Source organism: Falco punctatus (genome assembly GCF_963210335.1).
Source record: "Falco punctatus genome assembly, chromosome: 3".
NCBI classification, from domain to species: domain Eukaryota; kingdom Metazoa; phylum Chordata; class Aves; order Falconiformes; family Falconidae; genus Falco; species Falco punctatus.
Genome location: NC_137582.1, coordinates 82,337,006 through 82,352,252, shown reverse-complemented (window position 1 = coordinate 82,352,252; position 15,247 = coordinate 82,337,006). Strand labels below are relative to the sequence as shown.

General features: G+C 38.8%; 1 protein-coding gene across 4 annotated transcripts in view; it reads right to left on the bottom strand.

Annotated features, from left to right (window-relative positions):
• The window catches only part of ADCY2 (adenylate cyclase 2), a 229,328-nt gene that overhangs the window by 36,712 nt on the left and 177,369 nt on the right, over positions 1 to 15,247 (bottom strand). For all 4 annotated transcript variants that reach the window (XM_080381755.1, XM_080381756.1, XM_080381757.1 and 1 more), the window contains one exon: positions 5,029 to 5,166. In XM_080381755.1, the coding sequence (XP_080237881.1) occupies positions 5,029 to 5,166 (138 nt within the window). The remainder of the gene's footprint in view (positions 1 to 5,028; positions 5,167 to 15,247) is intronic.

Below are 15,247 nucleotides of genomic sequence, written 5' to 3'. Positions count from 1 at the left end.
CCTCTCACCCGTTGTTCTCTGCAGGTAACCAGTTTGAAATCCACCTCTAAATTCTTTCCCCTACCCCATCTTTACCTACTGCCCCAGAGAAAAACTGCTTAGTTTCACTCAGAGTAACCAAATGTGGATTAAAACAGTTTATTGATTTACTAACACTAGATCTGGTCGGCCACAGCTCTGTATAACCAAGTCTTGAACACTTCCAAGGATGGAGATCCCATAATCCCCCTTGGCAGCATGTCCCAGTACTGTACTACATGCAGAGTGACTTCTTCTTTCCTTTTTAAGGACTATTCAACCTCCCAAGCTATCACCCATGGTCAGTGTCACTTGGTACGTTTTGTGGTGCTGCTGAGAAGAGTTTGAAAACATCATCACTGTAACACCCCTTCAACAGAAGTAGGACTGGTTGTGGACTTGTGAAGGTGATTGCAACGCCACCTGCTACCAAGACCAAGTTGGCACTGAACTTTGTACAGTTGGCACTTTCAAGCTGTCTTCCTTCGCTAACATGCTTCTCTGACTCTTCATGTGAAACTACACATCATTAACCAGCAATCAATGAACTACACATTCAGGATCAGCATCACTGATACAACAGATAAACCCACAACACCAGACCCTACAAAATGTTAATAAACACCTACAGATTTTGAAACACGCTTCTATAAATGATCCTGAAGAGCTCCCATCACACACATACACACACACACACACACACACACACTCTCTCTCTCTCTCTCTCTCTCTCACACACACACAGAGTGTTATATGCGTATCAACCCATTCTCACAGGATGTGTGGGTTAAATGCGCACACTCCCTTTTCTGGGATTTTGGGCAAAGACCCTCCAGACAGCTTTAAGTATTCAACCCTCATCCCTACCCCCAACTATTTAAAGTGACATTCTCATCTTATAAGGTGTTGTTAACCAGGTCATTTGCCAAGGGTGGGCAATGAGAGTCCCCACATCCCACTGATAGTGTATTTACTATATTCAGTCTCAGAATCCCATCCCATGCTTGTCCACTGTGCAAAAGATTATAGACCACGAAAAACTCAAACACAGTTCTATTATATAAGATACATGTGTATATGTATTTATATATATTAATCTATATTAAAGTATTTTAATTTTGGTTTTGAGCTTTCTACAGGGCATTTCTGACCTATGAATGTTACCTGTCTAGACAGAATTCTATAGGAAATGTGGTATACCTATGAATACATAAATAAATATAGAAAGGGGAAAAAAAGGATATGAAAATGTTGTCAACTCCCGTGAGCCAAACAACAGTTATCTCTGAATGATGTGTTTGTACTTGTCTTTCTTGTCTCTCATCAGTTATCTACATCTGCTATCATGCTTTGGAGATATATATTGTTCTCCAACATAGTATTTTTGTGTAAGAGACAGCTCAGTCCTACTAAGCAGTCACACCTACTCAAATGACTCAAATGAAAGCGATATTTTTTATGAATACCAATGTTTGCCAGGGAACATCTGAGCATGCTACCATTAAAATCTCATTTTAACGTCATATATTCTAACAACTTTTTCTTTTCTTGTGTTTGTATAATCTGCAATCTTCAGTTGGGAGTTTTTTGCCTCACATGATGAAAATGCGTGCTGTGCTGTTATTTCTTTCAATAGGAGCCATGTGGTGACAGACCCTACCCCTGCAACATGAGATAAGCAAGGCAGCTGCATCTCCCTTGTTACCTCATCAAGAATCTGCAAAAGATTACACAATACCCTAGTTTAGATCTTACTGAAAAAAAAGCCAACTTTCCCAGTGTGGTACTTTTCAACCCTTCTCTACAATCCACAAGGCATCAGAACCAAGGCTTCATAATGAACACAGTCCAAGAGCCTGTAAACATGGCCAAATCAAATGGGTTGTATCTCACCTTACTAAGCAAGTGGGCTTGCTGATTTCCATGTTAATGTGCATAAAATAGGATCCTATTGAGAAGAAGGAAAGGTGCCAGAATATAATGTTAAGTGCACTAATCAAATGCACACTGAATTAAACAATTACGGAATAAGCAATAAAATGTGTAAAGTTTTAATAGCTACTATGTGAATGGGTTGACCCCATGACAGGTAAGCAGGAGGGAGAGAGCTGGGAAATACCCTTCCATTGAACTACTGAATCAGAGTAAAAGGCAAAATTAATTGATTGAAGTGCCACAGATAGTTCAACTGTGGTCATCAACCTATGGTAGCACAATGTTATGCAGCAGACATCTGTAAAGACAACTACTGACATAATTTTCTCTGCAGAAGGAACGTGTAGGCTACCCTGGGAATACTAACAAGTGAGCTTTTGCACACTAGCAACAAACCCCTACAGGCCAGAGGTAAGCTCTTTAGGGGGTAGGTGCTTCAAGATCAGCAATTCCAGAGCAGAGCTGTGCTTAATCAATGGAAACACATAAAGAACAAAAACAAAGATCTGGCACGTTACCAAAAAAATGCAGCTCAGCTGAATTTACAGCTTACATTTAATTTGATCCCATAATTGTTTTCTCTTCCTTATTATACAAAATTACATTGGACATGGACATGTGAAGACTATAAAGAAAAGGATTAAAAAAAAATCTGTCACCATCCCTCTCTCCCCATGACCCCCTTGCCTCATACAAACACAAAACTGTATTTTAAATTCATTTTCTGCTATTCCAAAAGAGCTATGCAATCTTCTTAAGACAGAATGGTATACAGATTTTATAGTGATATATGGAAGAAATTTTTTACAATGAGGTTGACGGAACACTGGCACAGGGTTGCCCAGAGAGGTGGTAGATACCCCATCCCTGGAAACACTCCAGATCAGATTGGGTAGAGCTGTAAGAAACTTGATTTAGTTGAAGATGTTCCCGCTTATTGGGGAGGGTGGGGGGTGGGGTGGGGTGGGTGTTGGGACTAGGTGACCTTTAGTGGTCCCTTCCAACCCAAACTATTCTATGATTCGAATTCTGAATCTGAAAGCTGGTAGGCAGGGCACCTTCCTGGGACAGTATAGCCCTGAGATCCTGTTGTTGTGCTAAGAACCCTTCATGCATTTGGTTCAGAAGTCACTGAATCAAAGAGCTGTTACAGGGCTCTTTCATCATGCCATGTTCCTTGAGATTGCATGAATCCCAGAGGATGGTGAGGTACAATCATTGTATACGGTCACTCAGCTTCCAAGAATTGACCCTTTGCAGTCATGCAGTCCAACCATCTCTTGGAGGTGTCTGGAATGTTCCCTGCAGTATACTTTCTCATGTTCAGTTTAATGCAGATCGGCTTGGCAAAAAGAGTTTTCCTCAGCCATTGATTGTTGCCCTACTCTATATATAGCACCAGATCTAATGCTCAGTGGAAGTAGCATTAGTCACCCTCCCCCTTCAGCTAAGAAGTATTTGATACTTATGTCACCTTAGATGTTTTTTAACTTCCCTTGCTGATCATGACTATATACCTCTCAAACGGGAAGACTGTCTGCTGAAACAGCTAATTTGAAAGAAAATTGCACCCCCACTCTTTTCTACTGTTTCTTGACCATAAAGACTGAATTTTATTTGGCATTTTGGTCTTAATTATGATTTATAAGGTGTAGGATGCTTAGACGCTTTTTATCTCCATTAAATCTTAATGGCTACATTTTGCCTTTTTCTACTGAAAGAGTTCATGGAAATAAATGCAGTTAATGGACTCTGCTATTAAGTACATGTTGCTTAGAGATATAATAATGATACTTCAGAGTCTCTCCCACAATTTGCTATTAATATTAAGGAAATGCAAATTTCACAATCACATTTAAAGTCATTTTTGCTAGTCAAACTATTAAGGTTTAGTTTCAAGGTGGGAATTGTACTTAAAATTATCATCTCATGAATATCATGGAACATGATTATTTGTAACACTGCAGACATTACTGATAAGGCACAAGGACTTTAAAATACAGCATATTAGGCTTTACTGTAATAGTCCACATAAAAATGGACATGAACCAATAATATTAAAAACTTTTTCTAAAAATGTACTGAACAACTGCTGTTTTGCTAGAATGTCTTTTACTAGTTGAAGGCCAAATATGAGGTGGGCTGTACACAACAGTAGAGCTTCAGTCTAAGGAAAAAAGAGTTGCTGACCACATCCTCTTTTACACTTTAATTTAATAAATAACCATATGGTTGCAGGAACTCTAACTCAAAGTATACTTTAAACTTTAATCTGACCTTCATTTTACAAGCAACTCCATCTCTGCGTTTTGTCCTGTAGTACACCAAATAACCTTTGCTTGGCTAAAGTTTATAATTCATAAAGGCATATACAGTCTTCAGCTGAGGACAAGAGTTGATGGAGAATCAACAACTCAGAACAAATATTCCCATTGCTAACTGCCTTCACTGCTGAAAAGTGAGCTTATTTTCTCATTTCCAGCCACTGCTTCTTTGAGTTTTTCCTGTACCAGCCCTAAACACCAAATTCAAGTAGCTGAACTTTATATTTTGAATATGGAATTGTTTTTGACTCTACCTCTTCTAGTTAAAAAAAATGCAGGAGAAAGAAAGGAAAATATCTACTTTCCTGAAAAGACAATTAACAAAAAAAAAACCCAAAACCAAAAAAACAACCAAAAAAAAAAGACTAGGATCATTTAATAGAAAAAAACAGAGAGAAGGTTCTACCAGAAATTTCAAGCATTCACATTTGAAAGCCCACGTTACATCATTACATCATTCTGACAAGTTTAGTACTTACTGTAACAAATGATTGACTAATGGTCCCCTGAAATGTTGTAGGAAAACAAAATAAAACAGTGTAGGTATTATCAATCTTTAATACATTCATAATCTCCATAATACATTATGTTTTCTGTTACTCTGCTTTACATTTCTGCCTCTGGCAATCATTGTCATGTAAAGTTCCTGGCACAGCCATGGGCCATAAATTCAACATCTAAAAAAATACTGAAAAAAAAAAAGACCTCAGAAGAATAAAAAACCAAGAAAAAATTACCCCTTTTCCCTTACCATATTGAATACAGCCATAGTCAATATTATAGCAGTGGTTGTCAATGTAAGAGTGATCCTTGGCCAAGGACGGTTTGCAATTATTCCAGATGATTTCAGGATCCACAACAATGAAGCTGATGCTTTCTTGCTACATTGCTAAGTGTGAAGAGTTTATAAAAGAGAAAACAAAAATAGCTTTAGTATATTAAATTACTATAAATAAGAATAAAGAAGGCTCAAGATTGAGGGCAGCATTAATCTTGAAACATTGTACAGAAGTATTCAACTGTTATATTCTCATAAGTTACAATTCACCATTTTACATGAAAATAAATGCAAATTTAGTTTAAATTTCTATTATAATATCAATTCTGTTTAATTATAATTTGTAACTTATTAAACATTCAATATATATAAGTAATAATAGAAAATACAGAGTTGACAGAACTGCCATTACCTCTAATATCAGTAAATTACCTCCCCCGCTTCAATTGAAAGAACAATATTTAGTAGCCTTTGGAAACTTCAAAATGTACTTAACAACTCCGCAAAGTCTTTGACAGAGAGACAGAGGTCTCCTCATGCAGGATAAAGGCTGTATACATAGATGTAGACCTGGCAGTCTACAAAATCGCGGGGTTTCTGAGTTTTTCTTTCATTTGTTTGGAGACCTGTTAAAAGTTCATTTTATGTGAAAGAAAACTCAGCAAACCAGATCAACTTTTCCTAAAACTATCTACAAGACAAATAAGCATTTCATACAACAATTAGACTTACAATTTGAAACAAGGTGTATTTAGTGAATAGAAAATTTCTCATATATATTGGCAAAAACTAACAATAAAAACCTCTGACTCATTTAACCTGTTTCCAAGAACACACTGCAAACCGTCCATTCATACATACGTAGTGCCCAGAGGCACAAGATGCTCACACAGAATAAACAATTTGTGGCACATCCAATAAATATTAATTTTGCCAAAACTTTAGCAATGAGGAGATAAGGTTGCCTAGAAGCATCTTGTGCCCTTTCCAAATGCCAAATTCAGCTATATTGAAAACTGTAAAAAAGGCAATGAAAAGTTAAGGAACACCACAGTCCCACAGAAATAATTGCTTTTTATCAGCTTGTCTATTTACTTAATATTATCAGAGATCACTTTACATATTGTTTTCACCCCAGCCACAGCAATCAGCAGAGATACAAGCACAGGAAGTCTCTAAAATGAGAACTCAAGCACTAAAAACTATCAAATATAGGACTTACTTTACAGTATTTATCTATTAGTTGAGGTTCAGTGGCACATCAAACTAAACTACACTATTAACCAACACATGTGATGTAGTTTGCACGAAGGTCTTTGTCATACTGCACATAACTATTTCCCTCCTAATTACACACTATTTGGACAAGCCCACTACATATCTAGAACTTTTTTCTGCATATTGTTTATATATTGCTTTTATGACAGGAGGTTTTGCATACTGGATTGGACAGCTTCTGAGTGAATGAAGTCAGTGTGAGGAAGGCCAAAACAGTAACTGGAATCTCAAGGATGAATAAAGAAAAAGGGAAAAAGAGGCAGGTTTATATACACATTACTCGTCCCTCATATTAAAAGAAAACAGCACATAAAGTCAAAAGACCTGCATTTTTGAGCAAGAAACTTCTGCTCAGATGCCTTTTTGAACTTCCAAACCTTGTTCTCCAACCCTAAGTACATAGTAAATTTCAAGATAATTTGAATCCACATGCAGATTTTAGAAAAATTTTGTCATCCTTCCCACTTTAATAAAGTAAAAAGCACAAACCTTGATTGCTGCTGTTGCTACAGAAGGGGAGTGTTCAACTGGACGCAGGGAATGGATCAGTGTAAAAATTAATCATTCAGTTATCTGTCTAGTCTACCTAAAATCTAATGAGTCAGGAAGCATGGATTTATGGCAAATTAGTCACGAAATCATGCCTTCAATTACTGTTTGCCTTTGTTACAGCACACCTGGAGCTTTACTACAACTTCACCTACATTGTTCTGTGATTTTCTTGGATGTTTAGAAGTAGCTGGAACAGTTTAAATTGGATTAGGGACAAAACTAGGCAGAAACACTGAGAAAGTATGAGGAATATGAATTGAACGAGAAATGATATAGATAAAGCCATACATTGTGCTCTCCTTTCTGAATTATGCTACAGGGAGCTATACTGTTCAAGGAAAGTCTTTAGGATAAGGAATTCCAAGAAAAGAAGCTAATAATGAAAATAAATAATCTGGCCTAAACCAGATACATTTTATTATGAATTTTACTGATTTTAGGTTATTTGACTAAAGGCTAATCAAATTAAACACAAAGACCTGGTGATGATCAAAAGGACAGTGACAGGTGGTGAAACCAGAGTAACCTAATCAGTGCAGAACAGAAACCACTGCATCCGCTGCTCCTAAGACCACTGAAGGAGAATGTTTCAGCCATGGTTTCCAATGGGAAACCAACCAAGAAGCCTCAACAAAAGAAACTCCCTGTCCAGGATGCCCTGCAGGCTAACAATGATTACTACCTAAAAGGACAGTATGCTAAAGAGAAGAGGGGATGAAAGGAAATGGCTGCATGTAAATACTTGTCTAAACAAGTCTGTTGTATATTACAAAATCCTCTCTCTAACCACTTTCTGTGTAAGTGCAATCCTTATTCTGAGCCTGCATGTGTGCGAATGCTAGCAAACTTCATGCTGGCAAGTAGCACAGGATGGGTGCCAGTCACTAGAGAACAACTGATCACATATCTCAGGCAGCTGAGGGCCTGGGTGCCAACAACTGAAGTGTCTCAGGCCAGTCCCTGGAGAGACCCATACGGTGTGTGTGGGAGTGTGTGTGTAACCATTAGGAAACTTAAACTGCAATGTCTGGTAAGGAGATCTACATTTGGAGAGACCCAAGGTGACCGACGCAAAGCCAGTCGCTGTGTAAGGAGGGCAGAGCCTGGGCATGGATATTGTATTGACTTTTGTATTGAGTAAGCCCATCTTGAGTGACCCACAAATGTGTCTGGTGACAGTCAGGGTGTGTGTATACTCCACTAGCAAACTTCAGTCCTGATCAGCCAGAAAGGAGGACCTAGACCATCAGTGTTGATCACACCTATGTGAGGGCTGCTTGTTGTTATGTGGGTGCTGTAAGAAAGCTGCTCTCTCTGTGGATCTCTGTGGTTGGTCCTGTGCGTATCGTATATGCCTGTGTGCTCAACCTCACTTATACGTTATACCTGGTGCATGGTACTGACAGCCTCCCACTGATGGGAGTGGGACAGAAGGATCCCCTGGGTCTTTAATTCCATCAAACTGGGCTCCAGTAGACCAGGAAGGAGCACACCCCTGCTCCTGAACTCCACTGGATCCAACAAGCTCTAGCAGCTCTTATTTTCAATTTCATAACATTAAAAAACATGGCTCTGTAACACATGCAAAACAATGCAAAAAAAGATGCTTTCATGTTTTTCTAGTGCTAAGTAATGTAAATTGATGGTTACTTCTGCACAAATGAACAACTTGTGTTATATTAATTTTGAAGATAAAACTTAATTTTCACATAGCAAATTTCTGTTGAATCCCCATAGCTAAATACACAAATGTCGGTATCAAATGATGAAGACATCTTAGACTTTTCTACTTTAACATCAATGCTTCCAATTACTGAATTTAAACTTTTTCATTTTTTAAAGTAATAATTGAAAAAGTTACAGTCCAGTGCTTAGATTACTTAGCAATGTCCACACTAAGGTCTGCATTTATTCCTGAGGACAGTTTTACCGCTTTCAAAGTACTGTACACTTTTGAAAAGACCTATGTAACTTCTGTACTAAAATTCCTTGCAATTCTACATCTCCTTTGTTTGCAAGATTTTTGATCAATATCACCTAACTGTTCTAATGTATTTTTAGCAAGGAGGAATTAATTGGACTGCTTTTCTGCATTTGTTTAAAAAGCTGTTTTTCTGCTTGTAAAACAGCAGCACACCAGAAATCAGTGATGCATTTCTTACCAGGCTGTTTACTGCACAGTTCTGAATTCTGGAGGGGAAGGATCACTGTTTATTTTGTACATCTGTCATGCTCACCTGGTTTGTTAAACAGATGACAGGTCTCTAATAGCAAAGAGATCAGCCTACATATGTTAAGCCAATGAGGCTTCTGAAAGGTAAATTTGTGACAAAACCCTAATTTACTCTAAAAATCTTTAAACCATTGAGTAGAAATTCCTGAGAAAATATGAAAGAATACACTGTCGATCAGTAATCCTCTATGTGAATTAACAGATTTGCTGAACTTAATTTAACTTTTGAACAGTCCATATATAACACAACTGCAGCAGCTCAGTACTGCTGAAAATTTAGTGAATTCCTGTAAGCAGAACTGAAGCGGTGGGGTGATCATTAAATTCAGACTCTTACTGGCACTGGCAGAACTATGCAGGTTAATTTAGCTGATTCATGAGCTTATGTCAAACACTTTTTTTGGTAAATGTTATGTCTCATTTGCAATTTTCTTAAGAAAATGGAGACTGAGATGAAAGGAAGAAAGTAATAATTTCTAGAAAGCATGCAAGAAGGGCAAGACATCTGATCTCAGTAGCATTCACTTCTGCGTCCATTCTAAGCAGAGCTGGCAGAATATGGTTTAGCATTTCTGTCCTGGTTTCAGCTGGGACAGAGTTAATTTTCTTCTTAGTAGCTGGTGGAGTGCTGTGTTTTGGATTTGGTATGAGAACAACGTTGATAACACGCTATGTGTTTAGTTGTTCTTGGTAACATTTATACTAAGTCAAAGACTTTTCAGTTTCTCAGAAGGCTGGAGGGGCACAAAGAAGTTGGGAGCGGATGCAGCTAGGACAGCTGGCCCAAATGAGCCAAAGGGATATTCCACACCATAGAATGTCATGCTTAGTATATAAACTGGGGGGAACTGGCTGAGCCCTGCCAATCGCTGCTTGGGGACTGGCTGGGCATCAGTCAGTGGGTGGCGTGCAGCTGTACTGTGCATCACTTGGTTTTTCTCCCTTCCCTTTGGATTTTATTCCTCTCTCCTTCTCCCTCATTTTTAATTATAATTATTATTATTATGATGGGTTTGCATTCCCCTCCCCTCCTCTTTTATTTTAATTGTTAAATTGTTCTTATCTCAGCCTTTGAGTTTTACATTCCTTTTCGATTCTCCTCCCCGTCCAACTGAAAGGGAGTGTGAGAGTGAGCGAGCGGCTGCATGGTACTTAGTTTCTGGGTGGGATTAAGCCATGACAGTTTTATCATTTTTCTACTACGAATAATACGTATCTGTAGTATTAAAGGTGACTAACGTATTACCGTTTCATCTGAACATGTTAAATCTGATATGACAGTTCAACATGATAGCGAGTAATAAAGTATTTTGAATATTCAGGTTATTAAAATGTATCCTGTGTTGTCTTTGCACACACAAAAACCTACTTCAGCATTTAACAAAATGAATGCTGTCTTTCTGAGTGAGATCAAGGAACCGGTGTGAGAATTAATTGTGACAGCTATGTTGTAGATGAAAGACAGTGTCACAAGACCTGTCACACTTCTCCTTCACATGCTAGCTGAGGTTGGAACATCTTGACTGAAGACCTCTTATTTACAGGAAGCCAGTGAATCACTTTTCTATAGTTCTATTATTGTTCTTTTCATTCTGCATTCAAATACAACTTAATATTTTACTAACACTGATGTTACAAAGAATGAAATCAAGACAAAAAAAATTCAGATTCTTTTCACATACTCATTTCCACTCAAACTTGAATACATAAAGGTTCAGATCCAAAGAATTGGGTGATTAGTTGACAGTGATTATACTGACCTAAGCTTGGAGAATGGCGATTTTTCTATAGAGACGCAAGCTTACACTTTACATAAATTTCTAACAGTCCTATTGTTAATAATAAAGGATTAAAGTATTTCTAAAATGAGTACTGTAACACCAAGCTTGGCGGCACCTGTAAATCTAAGCCAGGCATTTTGAATCATACAAAATGCACCCAGGTAAAGAGTTTATTCAACTTATAGGAGATATAACTGTTTTGCCAAACCTAGAAACCTAAATAAAGAAATAACAGGAAAAACTGAAGTCAGTATCACATTTTCAATTTCACCATACTTTGCAGTGATCGTTATCCTTCACAAAGGGTCACGTTGAAATGATCATGTGGTTCGCTTCAACTGCCTCATTCAAAGGAAAGACCACAGCAGCGAGCTGTATAAATATGCCTTTGGGCACTCACAGGTCAGTCCCAGTACCTCCTGTGCTGCTTTCCTCATTCAAGAAAATGTACAGTTGCAGTGTTATGTGCTACTTTAAGGTAAGATGTTCCCAGTCCATCCTGTCAAAGTTCTTCCATGTCACATAAAGAGACACTGGTTTTGAGAAAGAGCAAACGTGAATGAGTTTTTAAGGACAATGCTCAGGGCACTGAACTAGAGGAAGGAATTCCAAATGCTACGTTCCACATTGACCAAGTCTTGATCTCTAAGACGGTAACACCCAAAAATTGCCTCACAAAACAAAAACCCTGATCCGTGACCACACTGTGATACTTACATATCATGGATATTACTTCTCAGGTAACACATGTAAAAGAACTTTCAAAACAGTCTGGATGCACTGCTTTTGTCCTTATTAACTAACTGTAGGGAAAACTGTATACTGGACTGTTGGTATGAGGAAGCACACTCATATCTCTTTATTTGGAGGTAACTTACAATCTTGCCTTTGGCAATGACACTAAAAAGCAGCTTTGACAATTTTTTTATTTAAAAAAATCAGGACAGTCTCACTAATCAAATAATATTAAAGAGAACTTATTGGCACAATAGACATAAGAAATTTGTGGCTTTCGCCAGTTTAGGCAACTTCAGTTGGTCACAATCACATAACATATCACAAATAGATCACTCAAGAGGGAGTAAGAAGGACTTTTGTTACTGAAATCAGTACAACTCTAACAGTTGCTGAAACCTGAACATGTGATGATGGATTTGCTGTTGCAGTGCCTGTGCTAGAGATTCATTAGAATGACATTTAGGTTTAATAAGCCTCTTTTATGGACCCTACTGTAGGCGTCAAAGTGCCTCTCCAGGTTCTCCTTGTGGTCCCCCATCCCTGTTTGAAGCTGTAATTTACAAACAAAGCCTGACTATTGAAGAAACTGAAGGGCCTTGGTCTTTCTTTCATATCTGCATTAAGGGAGATACAAATCAGAGGTAAGATTCCATGTAAAAAATAATTTCCAAGTAGTTCTGGTGCCGATACGCCTGTCCTTGCAGAGCTTTTAAATATCTTAAGTGTACACACTCTTTCAGACTGTTAAGTACAAATGCTAATTGCTTTAGAGTAAAATACAAATCCCTGTAAACAAAGGTAAAGATTTTGTATCACTTATAACACAATGTGTAGTGTAATGCAAATAATAAATAGCATGCGCTCTTCTAGCAAGGACAGGACTGCTCACATACTGGCTGCACTTTGTTGGATGCTCTGGGTGACCTCAAAGCAGAACATCTTTCTCAGCTGTATTTTCTGACATTTCTTTGGTTGGGATTGTGTTCTGTTAATTCCATGGTTCAATTGGGTATTTAAGAGAGACTATAAACATGTTCAGATGACATGACAGGGAAAAAAAAAATCTTTTTACTTCTAATCTTCCTTATTAGCTGAAGTAGCTCAATAGGCTTGCATGGTATAAACATATGCAACCAAAAACGATTTCATATTAATGGAAAATAACTGGCACAAAGAGTATGTGGTATCAACTAAGTGCACACATGCCCCCGGTAAGGCAAAGAAATTTTTGAGACAGTATTTGAATCAATGCACAAAGAACATCCACTCGAGACTAACACTTCTTCGGATGGCTACCTCAGCTATCACAGAGATCTCTCCTCTACATGCTTATGGTGTTGTTTTTTTGTTTCCCCTCCATTGTTTACATTAATTTTTCAAATATCTTTTAGGTAACCAGATCTCTGCTTCTTCATGTTCATATCAGAAGGTAAAACTTTTCTAAGAGTTTCCAGGTCTAAGGCACTTCACACTCATTCTATGAACTCATCTACAGTTCAAGAAGATAAAGAGAACAGACAAAGAAAATGTATGAGGTAAAGGACCATAACTGTCCTCTATCTGCATGTAATTTGGGAAGGAAACTTCTCAAGGAAAATCCAAAGAAAATACTCAAAATTAATAAAAAAAAGTCTTAATTTAAAGTATGAAAATAAAAGCTAAAAAGGATCTTTAAGCACAAAAATACTCATAATTTTAAGATTTAAATCTGAATACTGTGATCATCTAAGAAAGTAAAAAAGAAATAGTTATGCATAGTCACAAAAAAAATAATTAGAATACAAAAGATATAAATCCATTTCAAGTTTCAGGACATATGCCAATTTTAGCTAGGATTGACAAAGGTTTAATCCCTACGGGCAAACAACTGTTTCTATGAGAACTGTCAGCCCTCCCTGCCCTCAGCCTGGCTGCCCGAGGCCGGCAGGGGATGACACACTGCAAAGGCAGGCTCTGGGAGTCTGTAACCTCATTATCTGTGCTACTGCTCTGCTGCAATTTTTGATGGAAAAATTCGTATTCTTTTTATTGGCTTTGGGTATCACTTTTTAATGGCTGATGGTATCACTCCAGAACAGATTGAACTGGACCGTGCTGCAGTGCTGCTGCACAGTAAATCAATAAACTCGCAGTGAAAGAGCACGCATAGATTTCTTCTTACAATATTGTAATTAAATTTCGTAAGAGACAGTCACTTTAGCATTACAATCGGGGTGGTTTTTTTTCATTTACCAATGAAATTAAAATATTACAGAGAAACTTGTTCAAAGTTGGGTTTGTAGGACTTACTCTGCGGTGGTGACAGCCATTTATAGTCAGTGGAGACTGAGAGGGTGAAGTCAAAGCACTGAGACAGGCACACAATGTAGTGACGGCCAGGTGTCCTAACCTGACGGCCAGGTGAACCTGAACCTGAACTGAGTGTGCTGTCTTTGCTGACACTACAGGTTCCGCTCTATAAATCTCCTAACAGTCATGTAAATATTTAATTACTACAGCAAGTTTAAGTACCAGGTGCAGGTGCCCAGGTTGGTGGCAGTGCCTTGCAGTGGTGGCCCTGTGAGGTGGTGGCGGGCCTGCCTCATGCCAGTCCCAGCCAGCTCCACCGGCCCCAGCGCAGGGCACAGCTCAGCCCCGCAGCCACGGGCGGGCGCCTCGGGGAAAGCCGGGCTGAGAAAGGGCAGGAAACGTTGGGCAGAGAGAGGAAGGAATGAAAAGAGTGAGAAACACAGAGGGAACACCAAGGCTGGAGGAGAAGGTGCCCCACACCAGAGCAGAAGTCCACACTGCAGCCCGTGGTGGACCCAAGCTGGAGCAGGTGGATGTTCCTGAAGGAACTGCAGCCTGTGGAGACCCCACAGTGGAGCAGGGCAAAAGTGTGAAGGGAAAGAGCAGCAGAGAGAAATGTCCACATACTGACCACCCTCCACCCCCCCACCGGTGCTGCCTGGTGGGAGGTGGAGGCGACTGAAGCGAAGGAGTGAAGCTCAGTTTGGGAGATGGGAGAGTGGATGGTGTGGCTTCAATGCTAGTTTTTGTTTCTTACTACCCAAATCTATTTTAATTGGCAATAAATTAATGTTCCCCAAGTTGAGTCTGCTTTGTCTGTGAAAGTAATTGGTAAGCGATCTCAACCCACAAGCCTTCTTACCCTGCTTTCCTCCCCCATGGCCCTGAGGAGGTACAGCACGTGAGTGAGCAGCTGAGGGGGGGGCCTCCCCATAGCCCAAAGCTAACTCAACACAGTTGAGGTGTTGTCAGTCACAGGGTCAGTCAGGCCAGAAAAATTCTTTTCTTTTTTGTGCATTTTTATAAAAGAGTCTGTAATACTATGTGTGTGCACACAAGCACATGCACATTTACTATATGCATTCTGCAAGGGAACCCAAAGCGTACCCCTTTAGAAAAAGAGGTGGGAAAAATCCACGCTGGCAAAAAAGACTCCAAGTTGAATTGATATTAGGATGATAAAGCTTGATTTCTGTTAGCTGACACTATAGTGTTAAAACTCTGATATTGATACTTATTCACTTGAGAATTTCAGGCTTTTTTTCTTCTCCCTAGAAAGCATTTACAGTTATGGGTCAGATGCTGCAGTAGCTATGCTACT